The sequence below is a fragment of the Haliotis rubra genome, unplaced genomic scaffold (genome assembly GCF_003918875.1).
Source record: "Haliotis rubra isolate DU_JTF1 unplaced genomic scaffold, ASM391887v1 Scf268, whole genome shotgun sequence".
In the NCBI taxonomy this organism is placed as follows: domain Eukaryota; kingdom Metazoa; phylum Mollusca; class Gastropoda; order Lepetellida; family Haliotidae; genus Haliotis; species Haliotis rubra.
This window is the reverse complement of record NW_025766758.1, coordinates 869,640-896,367: the sequence shown is the minus strand read 5'-3', so window position 1 is coordinate 896,367 and position 26,728 is coordinate 869,640. Positions and strand designations below refer to the sequence as shown.

Genomic DNA, 26,728 nt, shown 5'->3' with positions numbered 1-26,728 from the left:
TAAAACACAATGTCATGTAACAGATGTGTTTGAACAGCTCTGATAACTGAGTCAGAAACACAATACGACTGAGAATGTGAAATTAATACAGCATTTTCAATATCATTACTCTTTTATAATTGAATTATTGTACATGTATATGTAGCCATGCTATCTAGAATGTTCATCAATTAATATTATATTTCAGATAGACAAATTTGATCTTGATTCGAAACAAACTACTGATTTCCGGCATTATTCAAAGATTTTTATGATCATGAAGAATGACAGTAATCTACAAAAAAGTGGCTCAGGATGTACAACATCTTGAAAACGTGGCAGCAATAGTTGTAAATGGCATTCCCTGGGTGAGTTTGAATGTTGTTTCTTCGTACTGTTAGAACAGTCACTTAACAAACTTCAACACACCATTAGAGAGCAACTTTATGATTTTGGGGAGAGCTGGTGTTGGTGTTGGTTGAGTATGGTGTGTGAGGGAATTGGGGTTAGCGATAGGATGTAGACATACCGAAGCCAATGATCTACTAAGTTGCTTGTAAGACAACTGTTACTTACGTAGGGAGGGTAACTATCAACTTGACCTTCTTGTAGACTAAAAGATTAGTGTCTAAAGAGTACTGTTCTACTTATATGGATTATAATCACATGATTAAGTTCACCGTAACCCTATTAAAAGGTCAGCTCCCAAACATTAAAACAAAAATGCTGATCTTAAAGCAAACTCGTAGTTCCATTAGTGAAAATCAAATTATTCATCACTTAATCGTAATTACATGTACATTGAATCGAGGTGAGGAAATAAAGTTGTTACGATGCTCATTCATGATAATTATTACAATAATGTTGACATTACCCTTGTAACAACCGTTTATCGTTCAGGCTGAATCAGACATCGAAGAAATATACACGCTTCAGTGGGTTCCTACAAGGAGAGTGTTCACTAAAGTCCATCTGCAGGGGCACTGTAATGTGTCTCTGGTGACCAAACTGTTTCCAAATACACAGTATGGTTATAACAGGCGACGGGTGATAGCATCAACAGTGGAGGTACGGTGCCTTAACAAACCCTCTTTTATTATCTGTAAATTTTACTGGTGATTCAATGACGGTAATGATTTGTAAAGGCCTACGAACGTTAAAATATGCTTACCTTAACCTCTTTAGTGATACTGAAATGGAAAGGACTGATTTTACAACGTTGCAATGAGGTATGGTGCCCATAGTAAACAAACTGTTTTACTTTTTCTGTTAATTCAATTGGTGTTTCAAGGACGTATAATAATTTTCAACGGATATCGAGCTTGAACACGTGTTTATATTAACCTGTCTGCTGATAACGAAATGGAAACAATGGATTTTGTCATGTTTTATCACGGTTATTTCATTTTCGAAAAGAAACAATAAATATTACAATAAACAAATAAATAACAGTTATATCAGATATTTAAAATGGACATTTCGCAGAGGCAGCTACCTGTTCCATATATGTTCATGAATTAATCTACTGATACCGAAACGGACAGAATATATTTTGTTATATCATATATTATATCATATATCCAAAATCTGCTATTCACAGATGCTGCTACGAGTTCCATATGTGTCATGAATAAGTAGGTTTCATTCTTCCTTCAGACGCCTATGGGAGTTCTTAGAGAGGTCATAAATGGCACAAACGTCTTCAGTGGGTTTTGCATTAGAATATGGCATGAAATAGCGGCAGCCTTAAATCTAAGGTAAGGAACGTGTGCAATAACGTTAGGTTAAATCAGTAACATTTCATCAGAATGAATTCGCACATTTTGAGTGAGTGTTTGACTTTATTTTTACGCTGCTTTTAGCAATATTCAAGCAATATGTGACCCATGTGGGGAATCGAACCCGGGTCTTCGGCGTAACCAGCGGACGTTTTAACCACTAGGCTATCCCACCGCCCTGCAGAAAAGTGGCGATCGAGAATGCTGTTAGAGAACTGCTTATGACTAGGATCCGAATCATAATTTCTTGCTGCTATGGCTGCAATTATCATGTCAGCGTCTTCCACAAGCGACGGCGTGGGACCGGATGGGCGTGGGACGATTTAAGGTATAATCGTCACATGAATGCCTCTTTTATTTGGTGTCCAACGCTTTTTTTTATCTTTATGCAGTTATGTCCTCACTGAACCAGAGGATGGAGCCTGGGGCTCCTTCATAAATGGCACATGGACGGGAGTGGTCGGTCAGCTCATGAAAAGGGTAAGATCATGATATTACATAGGAGTAACCCGTGAAGATCCGGGCTAGAATTGGTCTTGTGGTAAGAGACGTCTAACGGGATCGGGTAGTCAGCTCGCTGACTTGGTTCATACATGTCATCGTATCCCAACTGCGTAGACCAATGTTCATGATGTGGATCACTGAATTGTCTGGTCCTGATTCGATCATTTACAGACGGTCGCCATATAGTTGGAATATTGCTGAGTGCGGCGTTAAAAACAACAAAAATGAATAGGATTAATAAGTTATTAACTATTTCAATTTTATCATTTTTTTCAGGAAATTGATATTGCCGTAACTGATTTGTCAGTTCACTATGGACGATCACAGGTGATCGACTACATCAATCCCGCCTACCTTGTGGACGGCGGGGACATAGTCTACAGAATGAAGACAGATTCGACAAGGTCATTCTTCCTGATTGCCAGACCACTGAAACTTGACGTCTATCTGACATTCGCTGCCATCACTGCGGGCCTTCTTCTGATATTCATCGTCACAGACAATCACCAGTATTTGATTGATGTTCCAATGTGTAAGGGTGTGCCAACTATATTCTCAAGGCAATTTACATCGATGGGTCTGGAGTTCGCTGGGTCACTACTCAAACAAGGTTTGTATATTGTCATGATTTGTGTGTCTTTGTCATTCCTTTACGAAAGCCCAATGCTGCCATTTTTGTAGCATAAAATATTTTTCAGCGACATTTCTAGTTGCTTCGATTATTTTGTCTGTGCTTGGGACTGTTTTCTCGTTACTTCAAGTCTCTTTAAAAAACTTGAAACTTTGAGTATTTTCTCGTTCCTAGGAGCATATTCTCGTTACTTGAATTATTTTTTCGTTGCTTCGATTATTTTCTCGCTGCTTCAAGTAAGTTTCCCGTTACTTCAATTAATTTCGGGTTGCTTCGAGTATTTATTCGTCCTTTCAGCTATATTTCATAAACTTGAAGTTACTAGAAAATACTCGAAGTAACAAATAAATTTCACTTTTTTGACAGAAACTTGAAGCAACGAGCTCGAGAAAATAGTCGAAGCAACGAAAAAATAGCTAAGAAACCAGAATATATATAAAATAGTTTATGCTACAAAAGTGGCAGCAGTAGGCTTTCGTATTATTTCTACCGATTACCTTCAACTGGTATGTTTTCTTTTCTTCAGTATTTTTTAAAAATAAGAGTTGATATAATTGTGTTTTGGAGATTTTCTGATAATTTTGGTGTAGGCTGTCGTGGTGGCGTTTTTCATCAGCTGTTATAGTTATAATAGCAGGGAATTAAGTTTGACTTACCTCAGAGCCACTAGGTAAACATCATGGCAAAGTATAATGGACAGGGAATCAATGTATGCTTCAAACCAACAGAACCAATACAGGAATGACTGGTTTCAAGAGGTCTCCAGTACAGTATTCTCGTCATAAGTATTGAATAATTAATGGGATTAGGTATTATGTAAATAGATACTGCCAACTGCATCGTTAAGCATCATTCATTGATAGCACTGGGGTTTCATTACTGTTATTAGCGAACAAATGGTCTTTAAGGATTCCAGACACAAGCAAAGAGTAAGGCCGGGAGTGTTCTGTTGGCCTCGTTCTCGATACTGGTTGTCCTGATCTCATCCGTGTACTGTGCCAACCTCATCGCTTCTCTGACTGCACAACCAGGCGCCACTACCCTATCCAGTATCGATGACCTCGTCGACAGCGACTACACTGTTGGCATATACACCATCGGTATTGATTACTCCGAGCTTCAGGTACGGGTTCGGGGTTCTACAGTCATTAGACTGTGTTATTGAGTTGCACATTATTTGTCATTTGTTTGCCTATCCTATGAAATCAATATCTTTGTTTATCTAAAGATTTTAAAATGAACATTCAGTGGTTGCATGTGGCATGTGCATGTGGCATGTGCATGTGATTTTTAAACGACTGAAGGTTAAGTAATTTTCAAAGTCACATATATTTAAGCAACAGGCAGGTGTATCCTAGCTCGCTGACTCACTGACCCGTATCCCATTTACAAAGATCGATGCTGATATTATCAGTCACTGGATTGTCTGGTCCCGAATCGATCATTTATAGTCGACCGTAGCTGGAATATCGCTGAGTGCGGTGTTAATAAAGCAACAGCTACAAAAACAACCGTTATGTTCTCTACACAGAACACATCATCTGTTGGCACCTAGTGCTACTTACATAACGTACCCATCAGACCTGTTACATGTGCCATTTCGGTGTGAGTACGTAATTGTCTGTAAATCCTCGTTGAACGTATTTGCATACTAGTCTGTTTAACGGTATTTAGAAGTGACACACATAAAAGCAAGAAATGCATGGATGTCAACTTCTTTACTTCCATAAATCCTCGCCTTTACAAGTTTGTTGATTAACTGACTGACTGAGTTTGGTTTTACGCCGCTTTTAGCAATATTCCAGCAACATCACGGCGGGGGACACCAGAAATGGGCTTCACACATTGTACCCATGTGAGGATTCGAACCCGGGTCTTCGGCGTGACGAGCCAACGCTTTAACCACTAGGCTACCCCACCAGCCCTTTGTTGATTAACACCGCATAGTATTAGTTTAATCATTCGGTAGGTAAAACGAAATAACGAACTGGTACACAGTGATACCATGCATGCTCCAAAAATTGTTCATGAAATCGTTAAATCATATTTCCGCATTAACGAAATATTGGTACGAATTTGTCGATGTTGCCCTTTTCTTAGACATTGTTCAAGCGGTGGTCGTATCAAAAATGTATTTTAAACGCTTGAACATATGCTTGGTGTTTCACTCCAGAATTCCGACCGACCTCAAATCCGTCGTCTTCGAGACAAGATGCGGAAACTGAGTGAACAAAATCCCGGGATATTTCTGAACAACCGGTCGTCACACATGAACAGAGTTAAAGAAGGTATACATGCCCACATAACCTACAGAGCTATAGCAGCGAAATACATGGCTGAAGACTGTCACCTCGCTCTGATAGGGGAACCGATAACATGGTCCGAAGAACGTATTTCCTTTGGAATACTGAAAGGCTCAACGCTCAAAACGGATTTGGACAAAGTGTACGTATTATATTTTTATTGGCATTCTTGAAGTTGGTGAGTCAATAACGAAGCATACAACCTTATGGACAAGTACATGTTTATTGCAATGTTACCTTAATAACGGTGTAAGAATCTACACTGAAACTTCGCCCTATGCAATAAACAAGAAGTTGTCATCTACAAAGCTGAATGTTTCATTATTGTATGTATTGTAGCTTTGTAGTTACATTTAATTGCAGCGTATGTGGCATTCATTTATGACTAGAATCGTCTCCCCTTACTTAGGATCCGCAGTTCTTGAAACCCGTTAGAACTGGTCTTTAGCAACCCATGCATGTCGTAAGAAGCGATTAGCGGGATCGGATGGGAAGACTCGCTGACTTTGGTGACACATGTCGATCGATGTAATCGACACATGAAGATCCCGTGAAGGTGCGGGTTAGAATTGATCTTCAGCTACCCTGACTTGTAAAAAGGCTACTAACGGGATCGGGTGGTCAGGCTTCGCTGACTTGGTTGACACATGTCATCGGTACCCAATTGCGCAGATCGATGCTCATGTTGTTGATCACTGGTTCGTCTAGTCCAGACTCGATTATTTACAGAAAGCCGCCATATAGCTGGAATATTGTTGAGCGCGGCGTAAGTAAAACTAGACTCACTCACTCACCGTTACCTGTGACAATAATTGTGTTTGATTATGATTACTCAACACGGGCTGATAACTTGGACGGATTCGTACCACTGGAAATACGTCTAAAGATGTTATTTTTTACCACAGTTCAGTGTACTTATAATCGGTTGCAGTAATGGTAGATTGACCTGTGATGTGTATACCCTTACCATGTGGCAGCATAGCCCCATATAAGTACCAGAGGCTCTCCTGGAAGTAGTTGCTTCCTATTGGCGCGACGATATCACTTTTAAACAGCAATCAATCCAAACCAAGCAGTTGTTCTTGAATCTCAGAACTCTTTCATCTGTGGTGATTGTCAGCACCACGTCAGATATTTATTGAATTTTTCATCTTCCGTTTAATCCAGAACCCTCTAGAGTACAGGTTCATGTACGCAAAACAACATTTGAAGTGGAAAATATGTAATTGATCATTTCAGCATGTACAGACTGAAGGAGAGTGGTTTGCTGGAAGAGTGGTGGAAGCAATGGAACGCCAGGGACATCGCCACCACATCTTGTGAAGCTGAGAGCACCGGTGTCAGGACCATCATCTCCCTGAGGGAGATGGGGGGCGGATTCCTGGTTGTGTGTGGAGGACTGGGACTGTCATGTCTGGTGTTAATAGGGGAGATATGTAGACAGCGATGTAAAAAGAAAACGAACTAGCACTATTCATTTAACACAAACGATACAATAGAATTATACTGATGATGATACGACATTTTACCTATATGGATATTCGAAATCAGGGCTTAGAGCATGGTTTTACGTCCCTTTTAGCAATATTCCAGCAATATCAAGGCGGGGACACCAGAAACGGGCTTAACACATTGTACACATGTGGGAAATCGAACCCGGGCATTCTGCGAGACGAGCGATCGTTTTAACCACTAGGCTACCCCGCCGCCCCTAAATGTGATAAAAGGGATGTTTACGTCCACGTTGAAATCCCACATCAATTTCCTTGTGTATTGTGGTTGTTGTTGTTTTATGTAAACTGATTAAAATGTTTCGAGACCCTTGCCCGAGTCACGATATTGTTGAAATAATGACCGACAAATGCAAAGACAGGTGAATGTTATTGCTCATATATTAAAATAAAGTTCAGTCCATCTTGAAATTAGCTGCGTCATAACTGCTTTCTGAAAGAAAAATCTTCTTAAACCCGTGAAGATCCGGGTTAGAATTGGTCTTCATACGAGGCGACTAACGGGATCGGGTGGTCGGGCTCACTGACTTCGTTGACACATGTCATCGTATTCCAATCACGTAGATCGATGCTCATGCTGTTCATTACTGGATTGTCTGGTCCGGACTCGATTATTTACAGACCGCCGCCATATAGCAACAACCAACCAACCAACAAAAACTATTCTTAGAAAACATGATTGCTCTGTTAAAGAAGGTGGTGCGAGACGATTGAATAGGCGAGCGAAACATGCTACTGTGTGTGGCAGAAAGATATGGGGACATCCAATTACGGCCTTTCATCCAACAAATCAGTGCTTACGATCTAACGACAGTGAAATTCCGAATAAGTTTCCTAATCATGCAACAGGAAGACGTTCACATGAGGCATTCCGAACGACAATGGCGGGTTTTACAACCGATTCCATCAAACATGATTGCCTACATCGAATTCCGACATTTCAATTGGTCAAAGTTTGAGAAAGGTCCTTTCGTCGTGACCTCTAATGAGATAACCTGAGATATTCATGATCATATAGCCGTAGTAAGAACAGAATATTAGACGTGGGGCACTGGAGGTTTAGACTGCGGAGTAGATGCATCTCTTTGGAACCTTGGTAGATTGTGAGATTATTGCTAAAACTGCTTGTTTGACGCAGTGGTACAGACCCGTGTTGTTTGCAAGTTGTCCAAAGTGGGATTGTCATGGGAAACAACTCCAGGAGGGTCATGTCACGTAGCTCTTCCGTCCGTAAAACACCGGCCGGGCCAGCTGCTTCTGAACTATTCACCCTTCAAGGAAGCCCCCAAACCAACCCCCTGGCAGCGTCTTCAAAGATCTGCATTTTGAGCCTTAAACGCGGAAATGACATTATTTCCAGTGAGAAATATTAATCACAATTTTAACTTTTCCTTGACTCAGATGGTAAGCCGACTGTGAAAATTGTTTTATTTTTTGCCGGTGATGAAATTAGTTGGTTCTTCCCTAGAGATGGCATACGCCACAAATTCATGCACAGGAAAGTCATATATACACACGTGAGCTTATATAATATCTCATTGTTGCGTCACATGTGGAAATGTCCTCCCCATTTTATAAACCTTATTTATGCACTGATGTTGTATTATTCAATATGCTCTTTTTACGAAGATTTCAATGGCTCTTGTCTAAAAGTTTTTTAGTCAAGGTTAAAGTATTCAAGGTCTTATAACCCTTTAGAAACGTTTTGCTATAGACATGTGGAGGATGCAGGTGGTCCCAACTCTAAAAAGCAACACAGGTTTACTGAACAAGCACAACCCAAAACGTACCATCATAGCTGCCAAAGTCACTCAGTCTGATTCCAACAGATCATCTGCGGGATAACCTTGTCACACATTTACGTCAACATCAACGTTAACCAGGATCACAGAATCAACAGCAATTTCGCCAAACTACTTTGGAGAATAGGCTGCCTTTCCATTAAGCACCATCCTGTGGTTTATTCCATGAACAAATACCATGCACACCATGAAGGCAAGTGCAGAACACACAGAGTTCTAAGCTAAGCAATAATCAGCAGTAAGTCTACGTTAACACATTTCATCATGATATCTCGTTTGATGTTAATTACGAAATAACCATGAATCTCTTGAGGACCACACAGGGTTGCTGAAGTCCAATTCTAACAGGAATCTCCATGGGGTACAAACATGAGTTACTGAAGACCAATTCTAACCCGGATCATAACGGGTTAGACCGATTATGAGTTGAATCAGTGAATGTTGTTTAATCAAGACTGGACAGGTACATGTAACAAAAAACTGGAACATTCAGTGGCTTCCAAAGTGATGGCGTGGTCTTGGTTCTCGACTGAACTGAACTGGACTGAACTTTATTTTAACTCAGGCCGCAGACAGCGGCATATGAGGTTAACATATGTGTAACAATTATATATATCCATATATACAAAGCAGCAAAAGAAACGTCAGTTTGGAATTTTCCTTCGCAGAAACGGATAACTGTAAACTCATGTAATGTTTTCATTGTATATTTTTGACAACATCTCCAACTTTACCTGAGCAAAGACATTCCTTCCCAAACTCAGAATGGAACCCAGGAAATGGTCTCAAAAACGCATCCTGATCTCGGAGATGGTACGGTGTTCTCCGTGTTTTTCATGCAACTCATGCTGCACGTGCTGTTCACAAAGACTAGCCCTATAAAATGCACCCCCCAAACCTGGTTGAAACATTCACATTACAACATCAGGAGGATGCCCCTTCTCACGACAGCTGAGAGGAACCAGGCGCTAGGAAGACTTGAAGCTGGCCACACTGCACAAGCCCTTGCTAATCACTTCCAGGTCAACGTTCGGACCATCTACAGGCTGCAGCAAGGTTTCCGGGCCATCAACACCACAAATGATCGCCCCGTACTGACAGACCAAGGGTGCCTACAAGACGACAAGGCCGCCATGTTGTGCGACAGCATGTACAGAATCCCTTTATGCAAGCATCCGAAACGGCACGCCATACAGTGGGAACACGCGGAAGACCAATCGGTACTGATACAGTACGCCGACGTCTCCGGGAACCTCCATTGCCGTAGACCTTACCGTGGACCTAACCTCACCCCTCGTCATCGGCGTGAACGTCTACAGTTTTCACTACAACACCAAAACTGGCGATAAAGGCAATGGAGAACTGTTCTGTTCACAGGTGAGAGTCGGTACTGCGTATCAACTGCAGATGGCAGAACAAGAATATGACGACGACGTGGCCAGCGTTACTCAGACAAATGTGTTATGGAAAGAGACTCATGAGGAGGTGCAAGCATCATGGTATGGGGTGGAGTAGGCCTGAACCCGAGAGTGGGTCCTGTGGTGTTCCAGAACCTTGGTCCAGGGAGAGGAAGCGGCATCACAGCGGTGCGCTACATCGACCAAGCTCTCAGACCCCACGTCATACCACATTTCGCACGTCACCGGCACAACATTTTCCAGCATTTTCCAAGATAACGCCCGGGCCCATACTACCAGAGCTACACGAGACTTCCTACAGCAGAATGATGTCAACATTATGCAGTGGCCAGCCTTTAGTCCTGATTTAAACCCAATTGAATATCTTTGGGATGAAATTCAGGGGAGACTTAATAATGTCACTCCAAGGACGAACACGGGCGATTTATTGCGCCAGGCATTTCTCAGAGTGTGGTTCCAGGTGCCAATTGCCTGCATCAATCGATTGGTGCACTCCATCCATAGACGCTGTGCTGCAGTTATTGCCGCTCGTGGTGGTCACACTAGATACTGAAGTCAAGAGTCACGTTCACGTAATGTCTTGGAATTGTGCTGAGTTATTCATTGATGTGTCAAGATATTGTACACAAAAAATGTTTTGATCCGCTTATTATGTCCATTTCTGTAATGCAGGTAGCTATGTACAATATATGACGATGTGCTCGGAAATGGCATGGTGACAAGAAATAAGACTACGCCATCGTGTAGTAAGCCACTAAAGTCACTTCCACCACCAACAGCTGGCGTCAGAGGAAGCTACAATAGGTCATAGCCATCAGGAGACCCCTTGGGACTTTTTAACCTTATTGTCTATGCTGGCTTCCATGTCACCATGTCCAATCACTGATCAGTGCTATTATCCCCTATTGTTCATTGCTTATCAGTGTTTGATCGGCTAACAGGACTATTAATTGCTGGCTTCTGTTTGTTCATTGCCATTACCAATCAGCTCCAATTAACAACTGGCATCCCTGATTAAGTGTCCATGTCGCTATTGTTATTGTTTCACATGTACTTATATAGCTATCTGCTTCCTACTTTTAATTAACCAGATGAAGGAGTAAGAATATACTCCGAAACGTCGTATTCTTAAAAATAGACGTGGACATTCATAAACGTTCGACTTTTATGGGATTACTTCTAAATGCTGTCTAAAGACTGTGCCTATGCAAACAAATTATTTTTCATGAATGTTCAGCTCATGCAAACCGGTCTATATTTTCATCAGGAAGTGCTGGTCACCTATCCGTCGGTTAATTGCTTTCCCTTGCTAACACACCAGTACCATTAACAGGCAATGTACAGGTATCAGCCAAAGCTCATTGACAAACAATTCAGTTCTCCAAACACAAAGCCTGTCGATCAATGTGACTATTGATTGAGATCTGTATACGAAGGTGAGTCATAGATATATGGAACTGACGAGATGTCACGGTCCTATATATGATGACCCATACCCTTAGTTGCTGGCGATCTATCACTCGTTTTATGGCTTTTGAATGTTTTATGTTGGTATGCTTTGGGTGAAGATCATGTTCCATTATGCATTGGGTGAAGATCATGTGTCACTATGCTTTTGGCTGAAGATCATGTGTAACCATGCTTTTTCCTGAAGTTTATGTGTCACTATACTTTGGGTGAAGATATTGTGTCACTATGCTTTTGGCTGAAGATCATGTGTCACTATGCTTTGGCTGAAGATAATGTCACTACGTTTTTGGTGAAGATTATGAGTCACTATGCTTTGGCTGAAGATCGTGTTCCATTATGCTTTGGGTGATGACCATGTGTCACTATGCTTTTGAGTAACGATCAAGTGCCTCAATGCGTTCTGTAATTATCCCAAGTTTTCTGTAGACTCACTTCTAGAATGCCGAACTGCAGCATGCTGAATTTGCTATTTTCTTAGCTTAGAAATAGTCGGTAAACAAGAATCAGAGATGATATATTCACCTTTGGTAACCTTGGGGAGGACCATTAGGTCGTTGTTTAGGGGGGACGGGCATGGGATTTTGTTTGTAGACACCTTATGCTGTCAGCTACAGATGCACAAGCAGACGCTTTTTCAACTATGCCTTTGTGCCTCTATTTAACATCCACCAATAACAAAAACTGGATGAGAATGTATATTTTTAACAGTCTGAAGCATATTAATTATTTATTTCACATTATTTGTTTCTGGATAATTGTCAGGATATTCCCTTTAAATAGTCTGTTCCAGACACCCAAATGATGATTGAAGCTTTATACAGCGACCCTACAACAAATTCGACATCCGATCCTCTTTTTGACGAGTTTAACTACTTGCTGTGCACCCATTCTAACCCGCTGTATCCACGCTGTGCAAACTCATCAACCAAACACATTTTCTCTAGTAAGATCAAGTTATCCAAAGGTGTCTACAAATGTGTTTAAATCTGATTTCGTTTGATGCCCTAGACAATAACTTTGAAATTCAGCATGAAGTTGATTTTTTGGGGCATGGTTCATATGGAATGTGATGAATTCTAACCCGGACCTTTATGGGCCCCGTTGTGTCGAAGATGAAGGGGTAAGAACTTCAAGATAATGACTAAATAATGAATAAGAAGGGACTAAAAGGTTACTTCGAGAAACTGTCTGTTGGACATATTTAAGTCTGATACAACGGTGTCTTTCAGTGGCATTCAGTTCACCTGATGAAGGGACCTGGAATGGTCTCGAAACGTTGTGAGAGAAATTAAAAAGAAGTTTAATCCATAAAAATATCTTGATACAACGGTGTTTTACAAAATATTTCAACTTCGTGTTGGCATTTCAGTAATAACGGTTCAGTTACTAAATGCGAGTGACGGGATCATGAATCAGCTCTTAAAAATGGCCACCTGTTGCAGGCATATCCACGTATCCATGTGAATGGTTGATGGTTAAATGTAAGGATACTGTATGTACCAATGTCTGGCCCTCGTGCAGTCAGAACATACTTATCCATGTGAATAGTTGATGGTTGCATGTAAGGATACTGTATGTACCAATGTCTGGCCCTCGTGCAGTCAGAACATACTTATCCATGTGAATAGTTGATGGTTGCATGTAAGGATACTGTATGTACCAATGTCTGGCCCTCGTGCAGTCAGAACATACTTATCCATGTGAATAGTTGATGGTTGCATGTAAGGATACTGTATGTACCAATGTCTGGCCCTCGTGCAGTCAGAACATACTTATCAATGTGAATAGTTGATGGTTGCATGTAAGGATACTGTATGTACCAATGTCTGGCCCTCGTGCAGTCAGAACATACTTATCCATGTGAATGGTTGATGGTTAAATGTAAGGATACTGTATGTACCAATGTCTGGCCTTCGTGCAGTCAGAACATACTTATCCATGTGAATGGTTGATGGTTGAATGTAAGGATACTGTATGTACCAATGTCTGGCCCTCGTGCAGTCAGAACATACTTATCCATGTGAATACTTGACGGGTGAAAGTTATAATTCTGTATACACCGATGGCCTGCCCTCGTGCAGTCAGAACATACTTATCCATGTGAATTGCTGATTGAATGAAAGTAATGATACTGTATGTACCGATCGCTTGCCCTCGTGAAGTTAGTGGATACGTATCCAGGTGAATACCTGACGGGTGAAAGTATGCATCCATGGCTTGTCCTCGTGCAGTCAATACATAGTTATCCTTGTGAATACTTGATGGGCGAAAGTAAGATGCCACGGGGATGTGGAAATACTTTGCAGTAACACAATGGATGGTTCATGAGAGCTAAATTATGTCAATATGAAGCTGACATGTCATTGATGTTCTGAATTCAATTCGAAGGTAACTTGACACAAACATATGGTGCGGATTAAGTGAAATTGTCTGTGTCCACGATGGATCAATTCGCAGTCACATGACACAGATGCATTCCACATTCATCAGATCTATTTTAACGTTATAAATATCTCCTTTTGAATTATATTTGCATAGGTATTCATTGATTATATAAGTCTTTCAGACATCGTAAATACTGGTCCATTCTCCTCGATCTCAGCTCTACCCGTTATCATGTTGACATTATGTCTTTGTGTAGAATTATGACATGAGTCTTTAGTTATACCATCCAAATGAATTACATTCAAAGCCTATTCATACAAACCTGTAGTCATTAGCAAGCTGTTCCGACCAATGAGGCTGCCGTGGTTATATTGTATGCATTAATCGTCCCAGCGTCAGTACGAGTATCCATGAACCAAATGTCGTCCTTCCTCAGGTTTTGGATACATATTTCGTTTTTAGGTCTTATGTTGTGTAAACAATATCAATGCAAAAATTCTGAAGGTAAGTGGTATCGATTCGTTATAATTTTAGCATGTCGTGCTTGTGGTTTCCAACTTCAACCAAACGCAAACTAAAATAAACTAAATGGACAGATAGATTTAATGGAAATATCATACATGGATTTCTACACGTCTCGTCTTCTTCGTTTACTTTAAAGACTGAAATTTTATAGTGGACATGTTTAATCGTCTGATTATGTTAATAATTTTCATGTTGATGTATGTATGTTGTGCGTTGTGGACGTGCAATTTGGCATGTTTTTGTTGTTATTGTTGTTAGTTTTTCTTGGGTTTTTTTGTTCTTTTTTATTTAAGGAATACATATATTTTAAACTCATATTAACTCATTGCAGTTTTAGAATGACCTTTTTCTGTTGCAGAAGGGCGGTTAAATGTCACTTCGTTTTCTAATGATGTCAACAACTTACTGAACGTTTTAAATTGGACCTCAATAGCTCTTATTCAAGACCAAAATGAAGGTAAATTGTTCAAAGGATATATCATAGTCTGCCAAGAAAGCAACATCTACATACATACACACACACACACACACACACACACACACACACACACACACACATACACACATACATACATACATACATACGTTTCAGTGATGTTAATGTACTTCAGTGTTTTTATATTGTATCTTCCTCTATAGTTAAAGTGTTTTAGATTTAATTAGTAGTTTTAAGTATATATCTGTGATAGTCTAATTGGTTTTACTGTCCTTTGTCGACAGCTATTTAAATTGAATACCTTGTTTTCATCGCTATATGGCTGTAATATTGCAGATGCCATGTAAAATTTTAACTCGCTCACTCACTATTATACTTCAGTTCTAACCAAGGATGTCTGCTTGACGAAGTAAATGAAAAAGAAATCAGACAAAATATTCAGATAATTTTGAAATGAACCTTAACAATTGTGTGCTTAATGTTTGGTTTGAGATATTCCAAGTCTTTTTAAAATGATCAGTGTTTTTTATGTTCAAGGAATACTTTTCTCTGAACGCACGAAGCTACAAATATACTTTTTGGAGTATCTGGACAGACATGTTTTAAGAGATATTCACTCTCTGCTCTTTCCGGAGATTAATGTGATCATTGCACTGAATATCACATCAACGGCGTGGCTATTGGAACTGGTGAGTTCAAACTGGATGATATTTTGTGTGTGTTCTTTGCAATTACAAGAGGAGCGATGGGGTAACCTAGTGGTTAAAGTATTCGCTCTTCACGCCGAATACGCGGGTTCAATTTCCCACATGGGTACAATTACATATTTATCGATAGGTTTGACTTTTAAATGGCTTCAGTTCTGTAGTTCCGTGACATATATTATTTGAATGTCAACTGACCATGTTACCATGAATACTTTGAGGGATCATTTTCTTACACTGTCTGCTCGAACTAAAAAATAGCACAAAATATTCATTATCTCTTACCGTTATGTTCAGTATAATTTCTTTATTGTGATATCAATGCATTTTTATTTACTTGAGTTAAACAAGTTAGCATGTTTTACTTGCTTCAGCTGGACAAGTTCGATTTCAATTCCAATCGCACAACGGATTTTAGACACAATTCAAGAATCGTAATCCTGGCGAACACTAAGTCGATTCTACAAGCAGTGACAGTGAACCACTTGGAGAACGTTGCTGTCATGATACAAGATGATGAATGCTGTGTCCTTTCAGTACGTGTGAATGATATTTTTACGACATAAGTAAAAGCCAGTAAATACATTGCTAAGTTGGTGTTCTTCAAATGTTACAACATAACGGAATCGGCATAGTGCCGCATACAGGAACACTAGCCAAAACAGGCACTGCAATCTTAATGCTGGAGATAATGTGTACCCTCACACGTACATGCATGTGCACTTGTAATTGACATGGTGCCACTATTACTTACATTCATTCTCAAGAAGGCATGCTGAGGTTGTTGATCTTCGACAGTTTGGGAGATATTAGATAAAGTAGTTTAGTCTCGAAAGAACCATTACAAAGCGTTATCAGCATATTTTTATTAATTCTTAAATGTAACAAAACTGTTATTAACCATAACATTGTCAGAGTTGAATGCGTCACCATATTGGTCAGATTACATACGCACATTTATCATAAGAATGAATTTGCTGAAATGTGTCGTTGAATATTTCAGAAGAATCCAACCAACAGAGCACACTTGTACACTTTGCATAATACACCAGAAGGGAAAGTATTCATCCCCGTTCCTGATAAGAACACAACCAATGTGACTCACGTAACAAGGGTGTACCCAAATACACAGTATGGATACAATAACAGGCGACTGGTGGTTTCCACGCTTGAGGTAAAATGTGTTTGTGTCTGTAGTGTTTGTGCTTATTGTCCGGTATGGTCCGGTTTACGTTATATGCTCCGGCTATTAAAGAGAACGGAAATGTATCTGCGCATGAGCAGCCTGAATGGGCAGACAAGTAAAGTGCGGGAGCTGTGAACACGTGTTGTTGTTTTGTGTTGAACATAACAGACTTAAATGGGAGCGCACTAAGTGGCAACACCACAGTGTCTATAACGCCTGCCCTGTCCTATTCACACGGAGCCATCTCTATCTCAATGTCCCTATTTCTGTCTCTCTCTTCTCTCTCTCTCTCTCTCTCTCTCTCTCTCTCTCTCTCTCTCTCTCTCTCTCTCTCTCTCTCTCTCTCTCTCTCTCTCTCTCTCTCTCTCTCTCTCTCTCTCTCTCTCTCTTTATAATCTATCTTTACTTATTGTTAATCTAGAACTTGTTTTAGTCACGATATGGCTGAAATATTGCCAAAGTGACTTTAAATTTTAACTCATGTAGTTACCTTCATTCACATTTTTGCTACAGGTTCACCTTTTGTTTTATTTCAGTCAAAAATATACACCGAGAAGCTTATCACGAATGGGACGACAGTATATACAGGCTATGTCTTCGATATACTGGAAGCAATCTCCAGAAAGCTAAATTTCAGGTATTATTTCTTCCTACCATGTAGTATGTTTACAATCGTCAATGAAAAAGATCACTTGCATGTAAAAGAAATTTTTTGTAAACAAAAATGATCACTTTCATGTAACGAACACTCATTCTTTGTAATCAAAAAGCTGTTTGTTCATATTAGTATTTGATAAAAGTAACATATTTGAAATTTGATAACCTTTTTAAGGCATCCAGTTAATCTTGAAGATTGGTATTATATTGTTATATTTTCTATGACTCGCAGTTATGATGTCGTCGAACCGTTTGATCTCACCTGGGGGTTATTGGTAAACGGCTCATGGACTGGCATGGTTGCTCAGCTAAGCAGAAGGGTAACAGAACCCAGAAAATATTTGATATTGAAAAATGATATCACATTGAAATAGTGGTATAGAGTGAGTGAGTGAGTTGAAATTTAACTTTGGCTGCAACAATATTATTTACAATTTAAAAATGGACTATAACAATATTTACTGTACAATTACGTTGATTGATGCTCATGCTTGTGATCACTAGATTGTCTGGTTGAGACTCGAATATTACTGAGTGCGGCGTAAAACTAAACTCACTCACTCATTCACAATCTACAACACGGACCAAAAGCCCAAGTTTACAAACAATCAGATGATGTTATACATACATATATTTATAGTTTATGGTACAGATTAATAAAATATAGGATAAAAAATATATTAGAAATAAACATGTGAATTAAACGAAAATTCAAAAACTGGATTAATTTCAGTTATGACAAATGGTGCTGCTTCCATTAAAATGGCTTTGACATTTCCAATGTCAATACGAATACGGTTATGACCAATTGAATCAGGGATAACGAGATTATGACTTGGCTGACATGTGCCATCGTATCCCAGTTGCGTAGATCGATGCTCGTGCAATTAATCACTGTATTGTCTGGTCCAGACTTGATGATTTACAGACATCAGTCCTATAGCTGGAGTATTGCTGAGTGCAACGTTAAACAACAAACAAACCAGAAAACGAGATTGTATTTTGTCAATATGTCATTATGACACTAACACACGCATCTATTCCATTCAACTGAGCTGAAAACGTACTTCTTGATCTTTCAGGAGGTAGACATGGTAGCTTCCGATCTAACTATTCACTACGGAAGATCACAGGAAATAGAATATATCCTCCCGGCGATTAAAGTCGACGGATCGGACATAATATACAAGATGAAGACTGACACAACAAGGTCTTTCTACTTAGTAGCCAAGCCTCTACAAGTTGAAGTCTACATCACATTCGCAGCAGCTATTGGAGGGTTATTTATTGTATTTATTTTAGTTGAAAATCACAGCAGTATCTTCACCGCAAAATGTGATGGAACATCAGCAGTTTTCATTCGGCAGTTACCAAGTATTTGCTGGCAGTTCGTCGGCTCCGTATTCAGACAAGGTAGGTAAATACCCTACAAAGCATTGTTCCCATAGCTAGTTACTGTTATTTTAGTCCGAGAGAGTCCGGATTATAAGCAAGCTTTAATGATAACTTAAGAACAACTTTGCTGTGACTCAGAGAGTAGTCCGGATTATGGAGAAACCCGGATTACACAGAGTCCGGATTTGACAGATTCCACTGTATATATTTCGCAAGATACTCTGTTGACATGGTTGCCATGATAGACATTATAGCCTTCCACTTTTGTGAGTGAGTTTCGTAGTCACAATAGCAGTATTAAGCCGAGTTAATACTTCCATGATACATGAAGGTAGATTATAAAACATGTCGATAAAGAACAACGCAAACAACTAGCACATCACAGATATAGATTGTGCAATACAATCGATTTTTCGGTTAACTTGTCCATGCCAAATATTTGTCTACTTTGACGTGCAATATTTGTTATCAATTTGTGGACGTTTCATGAGACATTAAGGTAAAGTGAATTGGAAATGCACGCAATGTCAAAATATATAATGATTGTTTTTAATAATGTTTTTAAGTTTCGAATTAATGTGTTGTTATCGATTGAGCGCATTTACAATACATTCAAGTATCTTTTTTCCAGTGCATACTGTGCTAGTAAAGCCGCGTCGATCGCAGAGAATAGAGGGATATGTATTTATTATGAAGCACTTGTAGCACATGTGGCGTTTCCGCAAGTTCCTTTGTTCGTAAGATGGCTATCTTCCTGGGTACCCGCTAAGATGATGATGGATGTGCTCTAGAGTTTCTGTCCTGATGCACGTGTAGTACATGTGACGTCTCCGCATGTTCCTTTGTCAGTTAGATGATGTGGCTAAGATGATGCGTAGGGATGTGCTCCTTTGTCAGTTTCTGTCCTGATGCACGTGTAGTACATGTGACGTCTCTGCATGTTCCTTTGTCAGTTAGGTGCCTCTCTTCCTATAGCAGTAAATGGGTTCAGGCTAAGATGATGAGGGATGTGCTCTAGAGTTTCTGTCCTGATGCACGTGTAGTACATGTGACGTCTCTGCATGTTCCTTTGTCAGTTAGGTGCCTCTCTTCCTATAGCAGTAAATGGGTTCAGGCTAAGATGATGAGGGGTATGCTCTAGAGTTTCTGTCCTGAAGCATGTGTAGTACGTATGACGTCTCCACAAATTCCTTTGTCAGTAAGGTGCCCCCCTCTAAGATGATGAAGTCTTGTGGCAGTTTAATCTTCCAGCGCATCACAGGTAGCTTGGGTTGTACACTCCATAGGGAGTCCAGAATGATAACTCAGTGTAAACAGAACCATTTACCACGATACCAATACTAGCAATACCTACTGTCGAAAACGGCATGTGCATTTGTTCCTTCACTGCATTTGTAACAGGGTAGAGTATTTAGATAAAGCTCTTGAGTCTTTTTGATCATGCTTGACTGAGAGTCAGGAGAGGTCATGACGTGGCCTGATTGACCAGGAACACAGCCCTAGACTCCACCATGTAGTCAATGAACTGAATATCCTACTCGCATGTATGCAAAAATACAAAATCTGGGTAGTATAATTTCATTCAGGAGGAATAAATTACCCGGGGCTATAAGAACAAAGAAGATGAGCATTTGTCTCCAGTAAACAACCTCTAAGAAACCAAAGGAATTTTGGCCAGTCACAATTTCATTATCAGTGATAACATCCCAAATTCTTCACCAACTTCTAATGAAACATCCGAAATGGCCATTTATGGCTTTTACTCAGCCGTCAAACACGTGGACCGTTTTCGTTACTATATATACTTTCACATTTTCGGCACATACTCTGAAACCAAAACTACGTTGAAATTTGAATTGAATGAATGATCCCAACAGTGATGTTTCTGTACATTACATCCTGAATTGCAAACCCATCTGAAGCATGACTACATACTTATATGCTAGTTATAAGGAATCTTTCTTCTGAATGTTCTGATATATACGTAGTTACATGTATCATTACATATTACATCAAAGTGCCAAAATGATTACTCTAACTCAGTCATAAGTCATCTCAGTTGGTGCTTTGGGCACTCTACTACACGTATTTTTTTTATTGCGGAATCTATGACATCAGTTTTGCTGACTAACTATTGAGATACGATTCCTTGTATTACGTATAAACGAGTAAACAGATCTTTTTGGTTCACTGCTTGGTAATGCGAATCCCTTGCTTTTATAAAGTCCCCACAGTCAACGCTCTTGAAAGTATACTGTTGACAATGACAAACCGAACTGTAAAATTGTAAGCATGAAAATATGAAAATAAAAAAAGACTCTTGAAAGGCATTCTGTCGTAAGACGTCAGTGTGAAATGAAATTCTAATAGGAAACTGTCAATGCACGGCCGAGCTATGAGTGATACGGTAACATCCTTTACAATTCTTTTTTCTGTTGTAACAGGGTTTCAAACGGAGCCCCGTACATATGCCGGAAAGGTTCTTCTGTCTTCTTCCTGGCTTCTAGTTATTGTGGTTTCGTCAGTATATAGTGCTAATTTGATGGCCGCTTTAACGGCGGGAACAGGAATGTTAAAGGTATCGAGCATCAATGACCTCGTCGACAGCGACTACACTGTAGGCATGTCCGACGTCGGTATAGGCTTTCAGATTTTGAAGGTAACTGCATGAGATATTTTTCAAATAAAGATTTTCCGATGGTTTGCAAAGGGTTCAATAAGTATACGGTACATTGAGTGTCTGTTGTGGAACCTGTCAAAACATATGCAAAGGCAGGTCAAGTGTGCACCCGACAAAAACACACAGAACCTATGGTACATTTCAAAATAGGGAATTGCATCTGACATCATTTTGGCATCATTTTCGAAAGCACCGTATTGTTGAAATCGTACAATCGGATTTGCATTTTGCAGATATGTCTAATGGCCATGGAAATGTGTTTGACGATTGTATTTACAAAGTGGTCTGTTTCTGCTTAAACAATACTTTTTTCACTTTGACATCATTATGTAACATGCTTGAACTTTGTCTCCGCACTCAGTGATGTTTGATGACTGCCTGTAACGAATCGATTATGGACTCGAAATGAACACCACTAGGGTACGATTACAAATACTCAACGAGCCTTCCATCCATATAATCCCCAGTTACGAGATACACAAATTTCTGGATATATGAATAACCCTTGGATCTCAAAACCAGAGATAACAGATCAGAGATGTGACGACGAAAGATTGATAATGATCAGTTGCTGGGAAACATAAGGACTTTATCAATATGCTAGGGCAGCACAATGGCTGATAACGTACAAGCTGGTTCATCTATTCATAATTTGTTTTCATGCTCAATGCTCTTCAGAAATACTTTCTGCTTTCTGTCATTTGTGGTGAGTCGTTTATCATGTTTGAGATCTTGAATCATCTAGGAGGCTTCCTACGTTGACCGCCGAAGACCCGGGTTCGATTTCCTACATGAGTACAATGTGTGACCCATTCTGGTGTCCCCCGTCGTGAATTTGCTGGAATATTGCTTAAAGCGGCGTGAAACCATACTCATTCGTCACTCCTAAGTTGACACCATGTCCACATGCATGACTATAGGAGTTTCAGTTTGAACCCGTTTCGTTGATACTGGGTGACTACATTGAAGTCTACCTTCATCAACAGGGAACATCTAGTCACACTGAATCCTTCTGAAATATATGGTTCAAACGCAGCCCTTAGCATGGAAAGTATTCATGCAATCTGTCAAAGGTGTAAATTTCATCCTTGTCCACCCTTTCCGCCACCCACTTTCTCATGTATATTGCCCTTGTATGCTGACGTTATTCGAAACTAATTATTATTACAAATTACTATTAGTAATTACATGATTCTTATATTTTAACAGACATCGCAGAGGCCAGATATTCGTCGACTTTACGACAAAATGAAGACATTAAGCGAGCACGACACAGAAATATTTCTAAATGATAAAGATAGGCAAATGGAAAGGGTCAAAGAAGGATCACATGCTTTCATCACATATAGCTCATCTGCGGAGCATTTCATGGCTAAAGACTGTCATCTGGCACTAGTTGGGGAACCCGCGTCCTATGAGAATGAAATGCTAGCTTTTGCAACGCCGAAAGGTTATCCTCTCAAATCAGACATCGAAAACGTGTACGTAAAAACATTATTGTGTCCCCAGGAAGATCATTCCACAGCAATCAGTATGTTTTCTTTTCATAATTGTAAAATAAAGTCGAAATTCGACCCGTGAAGATCTCCGGCATAGAATTGGTCTCCAGCAACCATGTTTGTCGCAAGAGGCGACTAGCGGGATCGGGTGGTCAGACTCGATGATACGGCTTCCAAATCCGTAGATTTATGCCCATGCTGTTGATCACTGGATTTTCTGATACATACTCAATTATTTACAGATCGCCGCCATATAGCTGGAATATTGCTGAGTGCGGCGTTAAACAACAAACAAAGAACGTAATAATTCCTGACATAAGCTTGATAGCTTTCTTTATTAAAAGTAATATACCTTTTATCTTGTACACATGTAACACCGTACACTGTACATACTTTTCAGAATGCGTCAGCTAAAGGAGAGTGGTATTATGGACGTTTGGTGGAAGAATCGGATCGCCAATGACAGTGACAGCTCCTGCGGCGTCGACAGAAGCGTGAAGACAATAACACTTCAGGATGTGTTAGGTGGATTTCTGGTTGTATGTGGAGGGATTGGGTTGTCATGCGTGATGTTGATGCTGGAACTGTGTCGACATTGGGTGCACAACATGTGAACGTACATGACATTGTTCTTGGCGAGATCCCTGCAAAGAGCACCAGCCTGTTGGTCCCTGAAGTAGCTAATGAACTTATGAACACAGGGAACCTCTTCAGAAGAATCCAGATTCCATCCTTGGCCTTTGTACTTATTGACTTCTAGATGAGATAGTACAGGTTAATGGCAATACGAAGCTGTGCTTCATGTGGATGTCGTAGGGACGGTGGGTTGACCTAGTGGGTGAAGCGCCCGCTCGTCACGCTGAAGACCTGGGTTTCGATTCCCCAAATGGGTACATTGTGTGAAGCCCACTTCTGGTGTCCCCCTCGAAGGCCACATGGTGGCATACAATTTGAGCAATGATATTGAGCATTCTACTATCATATATGTTCAAACATTAATATTAACTGATTAAAAAATTCCATTTTGTTTCACACAAGAAGTTCTGTTTTGTTTCACACGATAAAGACCCGTGAGGATCAGGGTCAGAATTGGTCTATTAGGTGTTTCATCATGTACACTTCCCCTTTAATGAAAACCAACAGATGCTGTGATTTATCAACCTAAAATTGTCACATAATAACTAATGAGTAGTATCACCAAGGTATATTTTTATATACACAGTGACCAGGCGGCTTAGAGCTTTTGGCATCAGGGCTTACAGACCGTTCCGGGGACAGCGGCTGACCCAGGCACATCGACAGAGACGACTGGAGTGGGTACGGCGAGTACGACGATGGCAGCGACGTCAATGGCAGCGAGTGCTCTTTAGCGACGAGAGCAGATTTCTCTTATACCGAAACGATGGCAGGGCACGGGTTTATCGTCGTACTGGAGAACGACAGGCCGCCTGTTGCGTTCAGGAGGTCGTTCCCTATGGAATGGGAAGTGTGATGGTGTGGGGAGGCATTTGTGGAGAACAAAAGACGCCACTGGTCATCGTCAATGGCAACCTGACGGTCAGACGGTATATCGATGACATTCTTCGCCCCACAGTACTGCCATTTCTGCGCAATCGCCAACAGGGCATCCTGCTTCAGCATGACAATGCAAGACCCCATGTGGCAAGAATTACACAGAACTTCCTTCCAGCAAACAACGTTAATGTTCTTCCGTGGCCTATCTTATAAAATGTAATAAATCGAACCTAGTTATATAGTATATAAAATAGATAGTTTCACATGCTTTATTAACATTACCATTAACGATTTATTTTTTTTGACGATTCTTCAAGAGGAATATAAACATAGATCTCTGCATATATGAGTGTTAAAAATGATTGTCGAAAGAATAAATAATGTTTTCCCTCAATAAACATTCCTACTTATTACTGTGTCTCTCGGTCTGTGTATGTGTGTATACAGAAATAGAAACGAAACACATGCCATCTGTCTGAACGCTATTAATATACCATTGAATTGATTAAAATATAGCAATACTTGACAGAATTGGTGTGTTGAACATTTATGTATTTCTTTCAGATAACCAATCTGGTTCTTGTATTGGAAATGCTTACCTCTACAGTGACTTATTAAAGATAACCATGTCATTTAATTTGCTATTTATGCCAAATATTTACATTTGTGATTCTTAAACATCAGGGAACTTTCAGGTAGTGAATTTACGGTGAACAGGGATATCTTTCTTGAAACTAATAAACTTAAACTGAGAATAATGACGTGGAATTCATTTTCAGCAAATATACCTTTAAGCGGTTTAATAAATATGTGCGAGTATTGCTGTTATGGTTAGTGCTCTTAGTACTGTTGAAATGAAGCAGAAATAGAATTATCATTCTGAGGGAAAGTAAATCCGTTGTTGATACGTCAATATGGGCACGAATGCAAACAGCAGATTCTGCATGTTCCAGAATAATACGACTTAGTCATAGATAACAGCGGTGGGGCATTGAAAACAACCTATAATTCAAAACTGGGTCAGTTTGTTCCAAATGCCAATCAAAGGATGTCCACCTGAGCTTTCATTACCGGTTGTTTCTGATCCTGTCGTAAGCGTTCTTCCATCCTATCCCATACGTGTTCTATGAAGAGAGGTCTCTGAGAACATGACAGTACAGAATGTTACGGTAGTTCAAAAAGATCTGCAACATACGGCAAGGCATTCTCCTACTGCAACGTGACGTTACCTCCCTGCATTTGAGGTGATGTGAGGTGAAATTGGGTTTAACGTTTTTTGATATGACGCGGTCGGGTCCCTGCATTTGAACAAGATATAGATCATGCCCTCGAAAGATGGTTTTGCTCCCTCACTGTTCCAAACAAAGTAGACGTCGTTGTTTATGTCCAGGTTTATGGTTTGGAGTATTGGAGCGAATTACCGTTATATGTTTGTTTATAGTAGCATCGGGTTAATATATCCTTACTAACACTTGTACGACTGTAAAGAGTGAGTGAGTGGGTGAGTTTAGTTTTACGCCGCACTCAGCAATATTCCAGCTATATGGCGGCGGTCTGTAAATAATCGAGTCTGGATCAGACAATCCAGTGATCAACAGCATGAGCATCGATCTGCGCAATTGGGAACCGATGACATGTGTCAGCCAAGTCAGCGAGCCTGACCACCCGATCCCGTTAGTCGCCTCTTACGACAAGCATGGGTTACTGAAGATCAATATTCTAACCCGCACCTTCACGGGTCCATACGACTGTACAGAGACACCAAAACAACGTATAGGCAGAATTCCTATGAAATATAACCACCGATGGTTATGATAGCAGAAATGATTAATTTTGGTAGACAAATGTAATTTCGTAGTAAAACTACACGATAATTGTTGTTGTTTTTTGGTCCTGCTGCTAAAAGTGTGTTATGGGTTTAGATAAGCTGACACATGGATCGATTACAATACACTAATGATCTAGTGTATCGCCGCTCTGTCATGATGATATCCCCTGCCAAATTCCATACAATAGCTTTGTTTGATTCGGTTTCGATTGACACGACACTTGTCTTATATCTACGACAACAGTTCTGTGGGAATTAACAGATGAAAGTGATGGGAATCATCATAACACTAGTCGAGGCGTATAATATCACTTGCAGCAAAAAAGTTCCAAGTATATGTCATAGGAGAAACATAGGTAGATGGTTGGGTACGCCCTTTCATGTACTTCCGGAACATGATACAGGATATGTAAGACGTAAAAAACGTAGATTCACTCAAAATGTGCATTAGGATATCCACGGCAAAATTCAATTATCGACTTTTTAAGTGTTTTCCTTTGAAGTATTTAACAAATCGATATA

At 40.0% G+C, this 26,728-nt stretch overlaps 2 protein-coding genes and 1 long non-coding RNA gene across 3 annotated transcripts; all 3 read left to right on the top strand.

The window, feature by feature from the left end:
* The first annotated feature begins 263 nt into the window (after positions 1–263).
* On the top strand, positions 264–6,747 carry LOC124280453 (glutamate receptor-like). Its single transcript, XM_046716391.1, has 8 exons — positions 264–347; positions 880–1,047; positions 1,636–1,736; positions 2,150–2,237; positions 2,538–2,871; positions 3,801–4,015; positions 5,066–5,337; positions 6,435–6,747. The coding sequence occupies exons 1-8, from the start codon at positions 264–266 to the stop codon at positions 6,661–6,663; spliced, it is 1,491 nt and encodes a 496-aa protein (XP_046572347.1). The 3' UTR covers positions 6,664–6,747.
* Positions 6,748–17,196: 10,449 nt separating this feature from the next.
* LOC124280462 lies at positions 17,197–18,681 on the top strand. The gene is made up of 3 exons (XR_006899684.1): positions 17,197–17,269; positions 17,522–17,609; positions 18,372–18,681. It is a non-coding gene; the product is annotated as an uncharacterized LOC124280462 (long non-coding RNA).
* Positions 18,682–22,577: 3,896 nt separating this feature from the next.
* LOC124280444 (glutamate receptor 1-like) lies at positions 22,578–24,071 on the top strand. Its single transcript, XM_046716383.1, has 2 exons — positions 22,578–22,845; positions 23,264–24,071. Exons 1-2 carry the CDS (start codon positions 22,613–22,615, stop codon positions 23,475–23,477), a joined length of 447 nt encoding a protein of 148 aa, XP_046572339.1. The 5' UTR covers positions 22,578–22,612; the 3' UTR covers positions 23,478–24,071.
* Positions 24,072–26,728: the final 2,657 nt, after the last annotated feature.